Below are 13,952 nucleotides of genomic sequence, written 5' to 3' on the forward strand. Positions count from 1 at the left end.
CAGGCAGATATGAAGTTCTCTGAGCAGTGCAGCGGGCTGCAAGAGTAGCTCATGGAGTATTGTCAATGATATACAGGAATTTTTCCAGCAGGGATAAGGAGGTGATTATTCCATTGTATAAGGCAATGGTCAGGCCACACCTAGAGTACTGTATACAGGTCTGGAGGCCTCATTTCAAGAAGGATGTAGAGCTGCTGGAACGAGTACAGAGAAGGGCAACAAGATTAGTGAATGGAACAAAGGGGTGCTCTTATGAAGAAAGGCTTAAGTTTTGCAAATTACAGTGTCTGGAGACTAGGCACCAGCGAGGTGATCTGATAGAGGTGTATAAAGCCTTGAATGGTTTAAGCATGCTCAATGCTGATGGGATTCTTCCTCTAGCTCAAAAAAATCACCTGAGAGGGTATAAATTCAAATTGAGGAAAGACAGATGTAGGATAGACGTGCGGAAATTTGCCTTTAGCCAGTGGGTGGTTGGTTGGTGGAACAGACTTCCATCCCTTGTGGTGGAGGTTGATAGCCTAAATAAGTTTAAGGCTCAGCTGGACAGGTATTTTGAACGAACAGAGGGGTGAAGTGGAAGTGGGTTTTTTTTTTTTTTTTTTTGGCTGATTCTGCATAAGCTTGCTTTCTTGCATCAAATGCCTCTACTAATGCTAATGGCTTTATTCAAGCCAGAATAAACATAGACTTGCTGCACGAGTGAGGATACCATGCCTAGAATTATGAGCTTGCCTGTTTAGGATTGCTTATACTAGAAGTTTGCAATTCATAAGTTCGTTTTCTTCAGTTCATCAATTTGTTTTCTTTCAAAAATTTTGGTTCGTGAATTGGATTGTTGTTGTTGTTGTTGTGTTTAACGACACAAAGGTTACTTGGGCCATATTGTGCCTTTCTAATGGTGAATATTCAATAATAACTATATTTTATGATATATTCCTATCTGATTTAGGAAAGTAAATAGTTCTTTTTTATTAAGATCATCTCCCAGAATCTGCATTAAATTTATTGATCTCTGAATATTAGTAATTGATTTAAAAGTGTCTAAGCGGATGTTTTGAAATCGGGGACAGTCCAATAACAAATGGCAAATGGTCAGTTGTACTTGACATGATGTACATTGTGGAGCGCTGTCATTAGTTAATAGATAGAGGTGAGTGAGATGAGTATGCCCAATCCTGAGCCTTACTAAAATTGTTTCTTCTCGTCTGCTTTTCTGTAAGCTGGATTGCCACAGCTTTGGTTCTGGTTTTATTTGGTACAATTTATTTCCTGGATGGCCTTTCCAGATTAATGACCAGCTATTATAACATGCTTTACGGATAATATGTTTATAATCAGTATATGGAATTTGAAAAGTTTGCAGAAGAGTTTGGCTGCAAGATCTGCTCTTTCATTTCCTGCTATCCCAGAATGACCTGGAATCCAGCAGAAAGTGACAGTTTGGTTTGACTCATTACACACAAGTAATTTAGAATGGATTTGTTTTATTGCAGGGTGAGAGGAGTTGGTATTACTATTTATGGCAGAGACAGCACTGAGTGAGTCAGTGTATATTAATGCAGACGAAATTAGAAGTTGAGTAATGTGACCTAGAGCCAAGTTAATAGCATAAAGCTCAGCAGTGAAGATACTGCATCCTATGGGTAATGAGACAGAAGCGGTGAATGATGGAAAGACAGCTGCAGCGCCTACTTGGGTCTCAGTTTTTGATCCGTCTGTATAGATCTTACAGGCCTGTGAATTGGAAGCAGAGTGAGTTTCATGTAATTGTGCAATATTGAAGGGACACAAGGTGTTCTTTCCCCACTGTTGGAAATAGTCATCGTAAATTGCAGGGATATTTGTCCACAGTGGATCAGGCGGTGTTATGTCCTGATATATATTGCCGATCTCAATATTCCACGTTTGAGTTAGTTCTTTAAGTCTAAGTGCAGCAGGTCTGTTTTCATTTGGTTTACTGTTGTAAAATGAGTCCCATTCGGTATTGTAAAGACATCTCTAATTCGGGTGAGAGGGAAGACTGCGGATTTTTGCGGCATATATCAAAAGCAATGTTTTCCTCCGAAGATTTAAGGGAGGTTCATGGGCTTCAATGTAAAGACTCTGGACTGGAGAGGTTCTGAAAGCCCCTAGAGAAACTCGAAGGGCACTGTGCTGGATGGTATTTAATCGCTCTATGGTACTCTTCCTTGCAGAGTCATACACTGGAGAACCGTAGTCCAAGCGGGAGCTGATGAGAGCTCTATAAATATGGATAAGAGTATGCCGATCAGCGCCCCATGACATAGGTGACACACACCAAAGGATATTCAATTTCTTCAAGCAGATGGTTCGGAGATAGGCCACATGTGCTTGAAAGTTCAGTTTTCTATCTAGTATCAGGCCAAGAAAGCGGACAGTGTTTACCAGAGGAACTGACATATTTTTTATCTTTAACTCAGGATCAGGATGAAATGACCGGAGTTTGCAGAAATGAGTGGTAGTGGATTTCTGTTCAGCAAGATGGTATCCATTGCGTAAAGTCCACGATTCTATTCTGTTTAGAGAAATTTGTAACTGTCTTTCGATAGAATTCATATTTTGTGATTGGCACGATATGGTGAGGTCATCTGCATACATATATACTTCAATAGTTTTTGGAAGATCTTCCAATATATTGTTGACCCTAATTGCAAATAGCGTTGGACTCAGTATGGAACCCTGTGGGACACCCTCTTCTTGTATATGAGAAATTGATAGGAAGTTTTGATATCTGACTTGAAAGGTACGTAACTTTAAAAAGTTCTGAATAAATTGAGGTAGATAGCCTCTCAACCCTAATTGATGCATATCCTTGATAATACCATGACGCCATGTGGGGTCGAATGCTTTCTGAATATCCAGGTTGACCATAACTAAATGTTGTCTCCTGATGAAGGCGTTACGTATGTTAGATTCAATTTTGACAAGTAAATCTAGGGTGGACCTGTTTTTTCAGAAGCCATATTGGTGGTCAGAAAGCAGATTTTGGGAGTCTAGAATCCAGGTGAGTCTCTTATGCACCATCCTTTCGAAGATCTTGCCCAAACAGCTTGTCAATGATATTGGTCTGTAATTTGAACTTGAGAAGTATCTTTTCCTGGTTTTGGTATTGCACAAATATATGAATGACGCTATGAGAGAGGATATGTGTTTTCTGAGAAGATCCTGTTATAAAATAGCAATAGTGTGTACAGATCAGCTTCATACAGATGTTTAAGCATTCTGTAGTGAATGCCGTCTGATCCTGCTGCACTATTTGGAGATTTACTCAAGGATTCTTTGAGTTCAGCTATAATAAAAGGCTGGTTATATGGGAGTGGGAGATTAGTGGAAAAATTTAATTTTTTTCATTCTTCATTAGTTTTAATTCTCTGAAAAGTAGTCACATGAGTGGTAGAGGCGGAAGTATTATAGAAGGATTCTGCAAAAGCATTTGTGATGTCAGTAGGAGAGGATAGGTCCTGCCCATTCCACTGTATTATTGGAGACTGTAACGGTAGAAATTTTCCATTCAGAGCTTGTATTTTTTTTCCAGATAATCCGAGTGTCAGTATTTTTGTTAATAGTTGAGGCGAATTTAATCCAGGAGTCACGTTTTACTTTTTTCCTAATTTGTCTTGCTTTGGCTCTTAGTTTTTTGAAAACTATAAGGTTGGCGGTAGTGGGGAATTTGTGAAATTGGTTCCAAGCACGATTTTTTTCTACTTTCGCTATGGTACAATCTTGATTCCACCAATGGTTTTGGTGTACCTGCTTGTTCTGTTTGGATCTTGGAATAGAAATTTCGGCTGCTGATAATATATGGCTGGTAATGTGTTCGGTTACGTTATCAATATGTTGTTGCTGTACATACTGTTTGTTTAGTAGGACACAAGTAGAGTAGTTTTTCCAGTCTGCTTTGTGGAAATTCCAAGATAAATGGGCTTTCGGGCATGATACGACCTGTGTTTGAATTGAGCTGATGATGAGAAAATGGTCACTGTGGAATGGATCATTCAACACAAACCATTCCATACTTGGAAAAAGAGATGCTGAACAGATAGATAAGTCTATGGCAGATGTTGTACCTGTAGGTAATTGAATATGAGTTGGAGAGCCAGTGTTTAATACAGTCAGATTATGATTATCTAGGAATGTTTTAATTAATTGGCCTCTCTTATCCATAGTGGAGGATCCCCACAATGGATGGTGACCGTTGAAATCACCGAGTAAACAGACAGGGGGTGGTAGTTGTGTTAAAAGGCTGTCAAGTTCAGTCTGGGAACAAGGATAATTAGGTGGTATATAAACAGATGCAAGAGTTAATGATATTCCCATTGCTATCCGAACTGCTACAACTTCTAGGGAGGTTACTAGTTGGAGATGTCTTGATGGCATGGTAGTTTTCACAAGAATACCTACCCCTCCACGAGAAGAGTCAGAATCCCTGTCTTGCCTAAACATAGTATAGTTTTTGAATTTGAGTGAAACTTTTGGTGATAAAAATGTTTCCTGTAAGCATACTCCTAATGGGTTAGTTCGTATGAGTAAATCATTCAGGTCATCTATATTACTGCGTAGTCCTCTGCAGTTCCATTGAAGGAATTTGTTCATTGATTGGGTTTATTTGAGGAAGATTGATCTGACTGTTTTTTTTGAGGTTTCTGTCTATTTTGTTTTGATTTTTCATTTCTGGGAAAGGTTGGGCGTCCTGTGTCCATGTTATCATTGGCATGTAGTTCTAGTACTGTGTCTTCATCCTCTGACTGAACCTCCATTTCCATGTTGCTATGGCGTGGTTTCGTTGTCTTTTTATTTTCAACACTAACAGATTTTGTTCTTTCGGGCAAGGTTGAGATGGCATCAGTTGGGATACTGATTGGTGTGTTGCTAGTTTCATTAACTGTAGATTTTTTATTGTACGTTAGCAAAGTTTTGGCCCAGGTGGCAAATGAAATGTTTGGTTCTATGGAGACATCTGTTTGAATTGAAATTGACGGGCTATTTTTAGTGACCGATGTGTATGACCGGCTAGGCATGGTTAACAGAATTTGCTTCTGGGTATGTGACTTTATGCTCCACCTTATATTTCTGGATTTGTTTGCCTGTTTTCCAAAGGTCACATGCTTTAGAAAAGGCAGGATGGCTTCCTTTACAGTTAGGGCAAGTAGGAGTGGTAGCTGTACAGTCACCTTGGGAATGCTCCTTAGAGCCACAAATAGGACACACAGCATCGCTTCGGCATGCCGACTGAGAATGGCCATACCTTTTGGCACTTAAAGCAGCGAATGGGATTTGGGATGTAGGGCTGAATCTTGCAGTTTAAATAACCTGCTTTAACAGAAGATGGAAGAGTCGGAGTGCTAAATGTCAAAATGATGGACCTGGTTGGTAGTAGGTTGCCATCTTTTTTGGTCATTACTCTCCGCGCATGAGTCACTTTTTGTTCCCTGAGTTCTTGTATTATCTCTTCTTCTGACACAGATAGCAAGTCCCATTGGCTGATAACGCCTCTAGAGGTGTTAAGGGTGTTATGGGGCATAACTGACACTGGAATACTGTTAAATGATGTTAACTTTAACAGCTTCTCTGAGTGAGTTGTCTTAGAAGTTTCAATTAGAAGGTCTCCAGATTGGAGATGCTTAACCATTTTAGGAGATTCACAAACCGATTCCAAACATTTCTGTATAAGAAAAGGCGATAATTTGCCAACAGGTTGCGTGGATAACGAGTGCATTATAAGAAATGCCGGCATGTCTTTATTCTGATTTTCCGTCCTTAGTCGCTTTGGACGATTGGAGTCATGGTCAAATGTCAGGAATTTCTGACCTTGAGCTCGAGGGCTCTAACAGTGGATAGTTACTTATATCCATGTTGGCTCCTTTTGGCCCTGGGGGTTTGTCTTTACCACCCAGGTTACCGGCCCCGCCACGGGGAGGCAGGAGCAGTGCCACGAGGTGACCAAGCGGCTATTAGTTGTGTTAGTAATAAAGAAAACAAAACAGAAAGGTTTCTTTCCTTTCTGGGCCTTTGCCTACTTCTTGTAGAACAAAAGAGCTACTTAAATATAAAATGAGAAAAAAACGGTATTCAGAAACAAACAGAATATATACAATGGCAAAAGCTCTTTAGATAGCTCGCTTTGGAAAACGCACTGAGATCGCTTGGCCACGGAATGATTGGCACCCGGGGCCCGTGAATTGGATTTGAACATAAGTCGGTGCCACTCACTAAAGATTGCTTGTTGCTTTTTAGTTTTGTAACTCTGAAACATGTTCATATTGCTTTTCTCACCACTTCTAAGCTCTTCTTTAAACAGATTTTAAACAAACTTGCTACTGTTTCCCCCAGTCCAGTTACACATTTAACCAAAGACAACCAATATGTAGACACATGCTTGAAAATCTTTTTTACTTCAGTGGCATGCACCAGTTGAAATCATTTAAATCTATTATTCCTTTTAGTACTTCTAGATAGTAGTAAATTTCCACCAAGTATTCATCCACTTCCACAAAAAGGCATATAGCTTCTTTCCAGCACACAAATTAATATAAGATGACAAGGATAGCTTATCACCACCAAGTATTCAATATCCTCTTTTAATATCTTTGCTCTCCAGTTTGTAAGTCTACTATAACAGGGGTATTGCAAGACTATTGTTTTGAAGGAATCCCACATTTTTAGGTTGTTCAGAAGATACCTTCCAATTTTGTACCTTGCAGAGTCACTTTCCAGCACAGAGCAAGCAGCTTTCAATTTTATTTTATTTATTTATTTTTAATTTTTTTTTTTATTATAGAAAGTCACCACAATGGGATATAGGTTGGAATCAATTTGATTACTGCAATCTTTGTGGTTAAAAATGACCAATTTTTCAGAACCATATCTGACAATATCGTACTTTTTACTGTACTTCTTTCCCTATTTCTGCAATTTCATTAACAGTGCCTGTTGTTTTTGTCCTTCCATAACCCTATTTTTCTGGTTTTACACTATCAGTGAAACATATTTCTGAACAATACGCCTACCTGATCAGCACAATTCAGAGGAAGATTATGTTCTATGACATCATCGTCACCATGAAATGCAACATCTATATTTGTTTATATGCACTGCACACCGTGATTATACTTATTTGTTTGCAAATACAGTGGTACCTTAGATTGTGAGTAACTTGGTCTGCGAGTGTTTTGCAAGATGAGCAAAAGTTTTTAATAAATTTTAACTTGATAAACGAGTGAGGTCTTGCAATACGAGTATTACCTATGCGCTTTGTCTGCCGAGCATCATGTGATCACAAGCTGCTCGGGATTGTGGGTAATCGTCTCGCATGCTCGGTCTCAGTCAGCATACCTCATTCGTATAGTCAACATTCGTGCTAGCGTTGTGACCACGTGCATGTGCGTAAAGCATTTTTTTATTTTGTGTCCAAATGTAGTGACTGTTCTTTATTAACTGTACTACGACAATGGCCCCAATGAAGAAAAGGGTTGAAAAGGAAGGCGGTAAGAAGAAGGAGATGATTATGGTAGAAGTTAAGAAGGAAATCATCGGGAAGCACGAACAAGGTATGCAAGTGGCCGCCATCGCAAGATTTTATAAGAAGTCTACGTCAACGATTTGCACAGTATTAAAGAAGAAAGAAGAACTAAGGGGGCTAGATGTAGCAAAAGGAGTAACGAGAGTATCAAAGCAATGGCCACGTATTCTGGAAGATGTAGAAAAGTTGCTTTTGGTGTGGATAAATGAGAAGCAACTAGCAGGTGATACTGTGAGAAGGGAAAGGCCTTGTACGCCGACCTCGTAAGTAAACTGCCAAGTACATCTACAGAAAACGAAGAAGGCTTCAAGGTGAGCAGAGGATGGTTTGATAACTTTAAGAGGAGAAGTGGCATCCATAGTGTTGTGAGGCACGGAGAGGCTGCGAGTTCAGATGCTAAGGCAGCTGAGGCGTTCCTTGCCAAGTTCCAGAAGCTCATGGTTTCCGAGTGTTACCTGCCGCAGCAAGTTTTTAATTGCGATGAGACGGGACATTTTTGGAAAAAGATGCCAAAGAGGACCTACATTACAGCAGAAGAGAATGCAATGCTCGGTCACAAGCCCATGAAAGACCGTCTCACCCTCTTGCCATGTGCTAATGCAAGCAGTGATTTCAAAGTCAAGCCCCTGCTCGTGTATCATTCTGAGAATCCACGAGCCTTCAAGAAATGCAAGGTGCAGAAGTGCCAGTTAAATGTTATGTGGAGGTCCAACAGCAAGGCTTGGGTCACTCGTATCTTGTTCATTGAGTGGATCAATGAGGTCTTCGGTCCTGCAGTGAAGAAATACCTTTTAGAAAAAAAAATTGCCACTCAAAGTCTTGCTGGTTATGGATAATGCTTCTGCTCATCCTCCAGGCCTTGAGGATGACTTACTGGAAGAATTCAAGTTCATTAAGGTCAAGTTCCTTCCTCCCAACACTACTCCATTACTCCAGCTCATGGATCAGAAGGTCATTTCGAACTTTAAAAAGCTTTACAACAAAGCACTATTTCAGTGATGCTTCGAGGTGACCGAAGGAACTAACCTTACCCTCCGAGAGTTTTGGAAAAATCATTTCCACATTGTAAACTGCCTCAAGATCATCGATAAAGCCTGGGATGGGGTCACCAAGAGAACCCTCAATTCTGCTTGGAGAAAATTGTGGTTTGATTGTGTCAAGGGGTTTGCTCATGAATAGGAGCTGCCAGTTGTCGATGAAATTGTGTCCTTGGGGAAGACCATGGGACTGGAGGTGAATAAGGACGACATTCAAGAGCTGGTGGAGGAACATGGCCAGGAGTTTACCACCGACAAACTGATGGATCTGCATCGCGAGCAACAGCAAGAGGTTATGTTTGTTTGTTATTTGGTTTTTAGGAGCATTAGCAATTAAGGCCACATTGCTCTGGGATATGTGGTGGTCATTCCCTGACCTTTCCGCATCCTCCGTATTTGGTGGTCACGGGCTCGAACCCCGGTCTAATCAAGAAGTGTGTGCTACGCACTGCTGCTCCTTTCCACCTGGCTACGGAGGCACCTGCAAGAGGTTATGGAGGAGATCTGGTCTGAGGAGGAGGAGAAAAAAACTATGATTGTTTTTTGATTGGGAGGCAACTAGAGGGAGTAATACTCTTGATCTGATTATCAGTAGTGATTCTTCATGCATTAACAATCTGCAGATAAAGGAACCACTAGGTGGCAGTGATCACAGCCTGCTGAAGTGGGATTTACTCAAAAAGGTAACTACAATCAAGGGTAAAGGGAAGAGTTTTTGCTTTCGTAAAGGCGAGTACTGAGGTCTGAGAGAGTATTTAAATTTTATACGGTGGGACCAACTGATGATGTTACCAACAACAAATTCAAAATGGGAAGCATTCAAAGAATTAATCTTAGAAGCTAAGAAAGGCTAAAGTTTTGCAAATTACAGTGTTCGGAGACTAGGCACCTGCGAGGTGATCTGATAGAGGTGTATAAAGCCTTGAATGGTTTGAGCATGCTCAATGCTGATGGGATTCTTCCTCTTGCTCAGAATAATCACCTGGGAGGGCATAAATTCAAATTGAGGAAAGACAGTTGTAGGCTAGAACTGTCTTTCTTCAACTGGTGGAACAGACTTGCATCTTTTGTTGTGGAAGTTGATAGCCTAAATAAATTTAAGGCTGAGCTGGACAGGTATTTGGAACGAACGGAGGGGTGAAATCGGAGTTTTTTTTTTTTTTTTTTTTTGGCTAATGCTGCATAAGCTTGCTTTCTTGCATCATATGCCTCTACTAATGCTAATATGACATAGAGCTAGGCATAATAGCTACATTGGTTGTGCGTACGGTTTAGCATTCTCTATTGTTCTTGCACACTGCCAACTAAACCAGGTGCTCAGATTGTGTTCATTTGGTATAAACTACTAAGTGTGGAAATATTTAGACTGCATCAAACAGATGTGATTTTATAAGGTTGCAATAATAGTTTCTTAATTTTTGGGCGTCATGATGTGGGAATGAATTAGTATAATTGATTACTCATTCATTAATATATGGAAAACTGTAATTAACTGTGATTGAAGTTTAATAGGGTCATGAGTGTACTATTTCAATTTTTGAACAGCATGATATGGGATTGAATTAGAATTCCTCCATTATATGGGAATGAATTAGAAGAATATCTTGTTTATTAAAAATCTTCTGTAGCCCAGTAATACACTACATACTCATATATTAATTTGGCAGGTAGTAATTTAGTATAATCATAAGGTAATTATATAGAAGACATACCAATTGTGATTACAGAGATATCTTAATGTGATGATTAAATCCTTGCACATCTACAAATACAAAAAAAAAAAAAAAACTTTACATATATCATGAAGTCTGATATTCTAAACAAAACTTACCCCAAAATCTGTTCGTGAGGTGTGCCTTTCATCTACTTCCATAATTCCCAGAAAAGACTGTAAAGCTGAACGAGAAGCTTTGTACCTTTTCTTCTTTGCTTCTGATAGATGTTCTGTCCTTGTTTTAGTTACAAGTTCTACATTACTAGCAGTATATATCTATAAATATATAACAGCACATATCAGATTATACTTTAATGAGAGGTTGAATTCTGAATTTAGATATTTCAAGTTTCACCATTACAACCTCTCATAGTCATAAATAAAATCTTTGATTTATTTATTAGAATACAACTAAGAAAAATAATAGTGCTAAGAAATATGCATACATTCTGGTACACATTTTAATTTAATTTTATTTTACTGTATGATAAACAACAAGCCTGATACTTCTCAAGTGTAGTAATTGAAACTACATGAAAAAATATTATTCATGTAACTTGCATAATCTTGATATTTAATTAGTTAATCCTTGAGTGGTTAGTTATCCCTTTGTTAATATTCAGTACATTAATTATTTATGATATGCAGTATTTCAGAACAGAATATTTTATTGATAATTATGATACTGCTAATCCAAAGGGATAACTAACCACTTCTTGTGTGGTTAGTTATAATACCAAATAATTATTAAATGTCTAATTTGCAGACAACTATAAAACAAGTACATTACTGTTTTTAATTTTGTATACAAGTTGAAAGTTCTGTTAATGTGATAGATTATGTGAAACAGAATTTCTTTCCGAATTGACTAGCCTCAACTAAGTTTGTATTCATCATATTCATCATCATCATCAGCCATTTTCAATCCACTGCAGGATGAAGGCCTCTCCAGCAACTTTCCAGTTCCTTCTGTTTTGTGCAATGGCCATCCATTTCTACCCACAAACTCACGAATTTCATCTGTCCATCTCCATCGCTATCTTCCAGGTTTTCTTCTAGCTCCTCTTGGGTACCATTCTGTTATTCTCTTAGTCCATCTGTCATCATGTCTTCAAGCTAAGTGTCCTACCCAAGACCATTTTAGTTCTTCAGTTTTGATAAAATGTCCTTTACTTGAGTTTGCTGCCTGATCCATGTGTTTCTCTTCTTATCTAACAGTCTGATTCCCAATATAATTTGTTCCATTCTTCGCTGTGTAGTTCTCAGCTTCGCTTCCATTCTTTTGGTGAGTGCCCAAGTTTCACTTCTGTAAGTCATGGTGGGGGAGTATACATTGGTTCATTATTTTACGTTTCAGACAAATTGGGATATTGCTCCTCAGTATGTGACTATATTTCCTGAATGCTATCCATCCAAAATTTATTCTTCTCCTGACTTCCAGCCATTTATCATTATTACAGCCAATGATTTGTCCCAGATAAGTATATGACTTCACCTTTTCAATTACTGCTCCTTCAATCATTATATCCTTTTCTGTGGCATACTTATTCATCATTACTTTTGTTTTAGCCATATTCATCTTTAGTCCAAAATCCTTACTAACTCTGCATAACTGACTAAGATTTTCCTCTAATTCTTTGCGATCGTAGCTTATACCACAATGTCATCTGCAAATCATAAATGGTTTAGGTACTCTACATTCACATTGACTCCTTTCTGCGACCAGTCTAATCTTCTGAAAGCTTCCTTAAGGGCGGCAGTAAACAAATTCAGAGATATTGTGTCTACTTGTCGAACTACTTTTCAATTTTAAATTTGCTACTGTCTTTGTCTAGTCTAATAAAGGAGGTAGTGTTCTCATATATTTTCTTCAAAGTCATAATATATGAGGTATCTATGTCTTGTCTTTCCAGTGCCTGAAACATTGCCGTATGCTGTATGGAGTCAAATGCCTTTTCACAATCCACAAATGCCAGGCATAATGGTGTTTTATATTCATTTGCTTTCTCCATTAGCTGTCATATTAAGTGAAGGTGATCCATAGTTGAGAATCCTTTCCTAAAGCCACCTTGCTCTTTTGGTTGATTCTCATCAAGTATTCTTTCTAATCTGTTAGTAATGACCCTTGTGAACAACTTGTAGATGTGGGATAACAAGCTAATTAGTCATCTCCTTTCTTATGCAGCAAAACTATGATTGCATTATTCCACTCCTTAGGCATCACACCTTTTCTAATGCATTTTGTGAAGAGTCTTGCCAGTTTTTGTGCCATGTCTCTTCCTCCCAATTTTAACAACTCTACAGTAACTTCATCTTCTCCCATAATTTTCTTCGTAATTTTCTTCAACGCATGTCCTAACTTATCAGAAAGAATATAGGGTATGTCATATGTGATATTAATTTGCGATCCATCTTCCCTACTGCTGGAATCATTTCCTCGCTCCTTGTAAAATTCTCTATAGCAGTCTTCTGCTATTTGAATTATGCCTTCTCTGCTATTTACAAGTACACCATCGCTATTCTTCAGTTTCAGTATCATTTGTCTTTCTGTATTACTGCTCATGGCTGCTGATTTAAGTCCTTTGTTTTCCCTTAATGCTTGTTCTACTTTTCTTGTGTTAAATCTTCTTATGTCCTCTCTGAGTCTCTTTCTAATGGCTTTGCATAACTCAGTATATTAAATTTTCTCCTTGTCAGTGTATCTTGCTCTTCATTTGTCGTTTTCGGTTCATCATCACAAGTGTTTCTTGCCTAATTTTTTATTCTTTGGATTTCTTTTTACCTATAGGTTTCTTGGGCTTTATCACTTTCAGAAAGTTGTAATACTCCTCATCAATATCTTGGTTCTGAGCAGTCTGCAGAAGCTCAAACTTTCTTAAGTTACAGTAGATATTGCTTTTCTTCACTTCTGTAATCACAAAGACTTTCGTATTATTTACTCGAGTCAGTTTTTTCCTTTCTTTTCTTACATCTATATCAAGTGTGCATCTTACCATTCTGTGATCACTTCCAACATTTACCTTGTTCAGGACGGTAACATCATTCACATATCTTTTGTTAGCGAGGATGAAGTTGATTTCATTAGTTGTTAATCCATTTGGGCTCTTCCATGTCCACTTTCTGTTCACCCTTTTCTTGAAAAAAAGTGTTCATTACTGAAATTCCTCGAGAATCTGCAAATTCCACAAAAGGTAAAAAAAAAAAAAAAAAGGTAAAGTGCAGCCATTATCAACCCACTGCAGGATGGATGCCTCCTCGACAATTCATGCTGAGGGAAATGGACCGTAATCTGCCACGCCGGTCCAGTGCGGGTTGGCAGATCGACCGTATTCAGCAGTCAGGGGTTTGAACCCCGGTCTACTCAAAGAGCGTGTGCTACTACACTCCCGCTCCTGACCACTCGGCTACGGAGGTACCTAATTCCACAAGTCTTTCACCAATTCCAAAATTTCCTATAGTTTCCCTTTCTGTGCTGTTTTGTCTCTTTCCAACCTTAGCATTGAAGTCCCCCATAATGATGGTGTAGTGAGTTTTTTGTTCATCTAGATGTCTATCAATTTCGATGTTTGTACCTCTTAGAAATCCTGAGTAGTATTCTTGACATCCTTGGTGATGTACTTTTGAATTCAAAAATGTTTTTTTTTTATCTTTATGGACC

The 13,952-nt window shown here is 38.6% G+C and overlaps 1 protein-coding gene across 1 annotated transcript in view; it reads right to left on the reverse strand.

Moving 5' to 3' along the window:
* Window positions 1–13,952, reverse strand: part of LOC150086026 (ankyrin repeat domain-containing protein 13D-like) — a 204,548-nt gene that overhangs the window by 63,310 nt on the left and 127,286 nt on the right. Inside the window, exon 9 of the mRNA XM_090373656.1 lies at window positions 10,412–10,570. Coding sequence (XP_090229782.1) covers window positions 10,412–10,570 — 159 coding nt within the window. The remainder of the gene's footprint in view (window positions 1–10,411; window positions 10,571–13,952) is intronic.

This window comes from Mastigoproctus giganteus, chromosome 5 (assembly GCF_048544385.1).
Source record: "Mastigoproctus giganteus isolate SK-2022 chromosome 5, ASM4854438v1, whole genome shotgun sequence".
NCBI lineage: Eukaryota > Metazoa > Arthropoda > Arachnida > Uropygi > Thelyphonidae > Mastigoproctus > Mastigoproctus giganteus.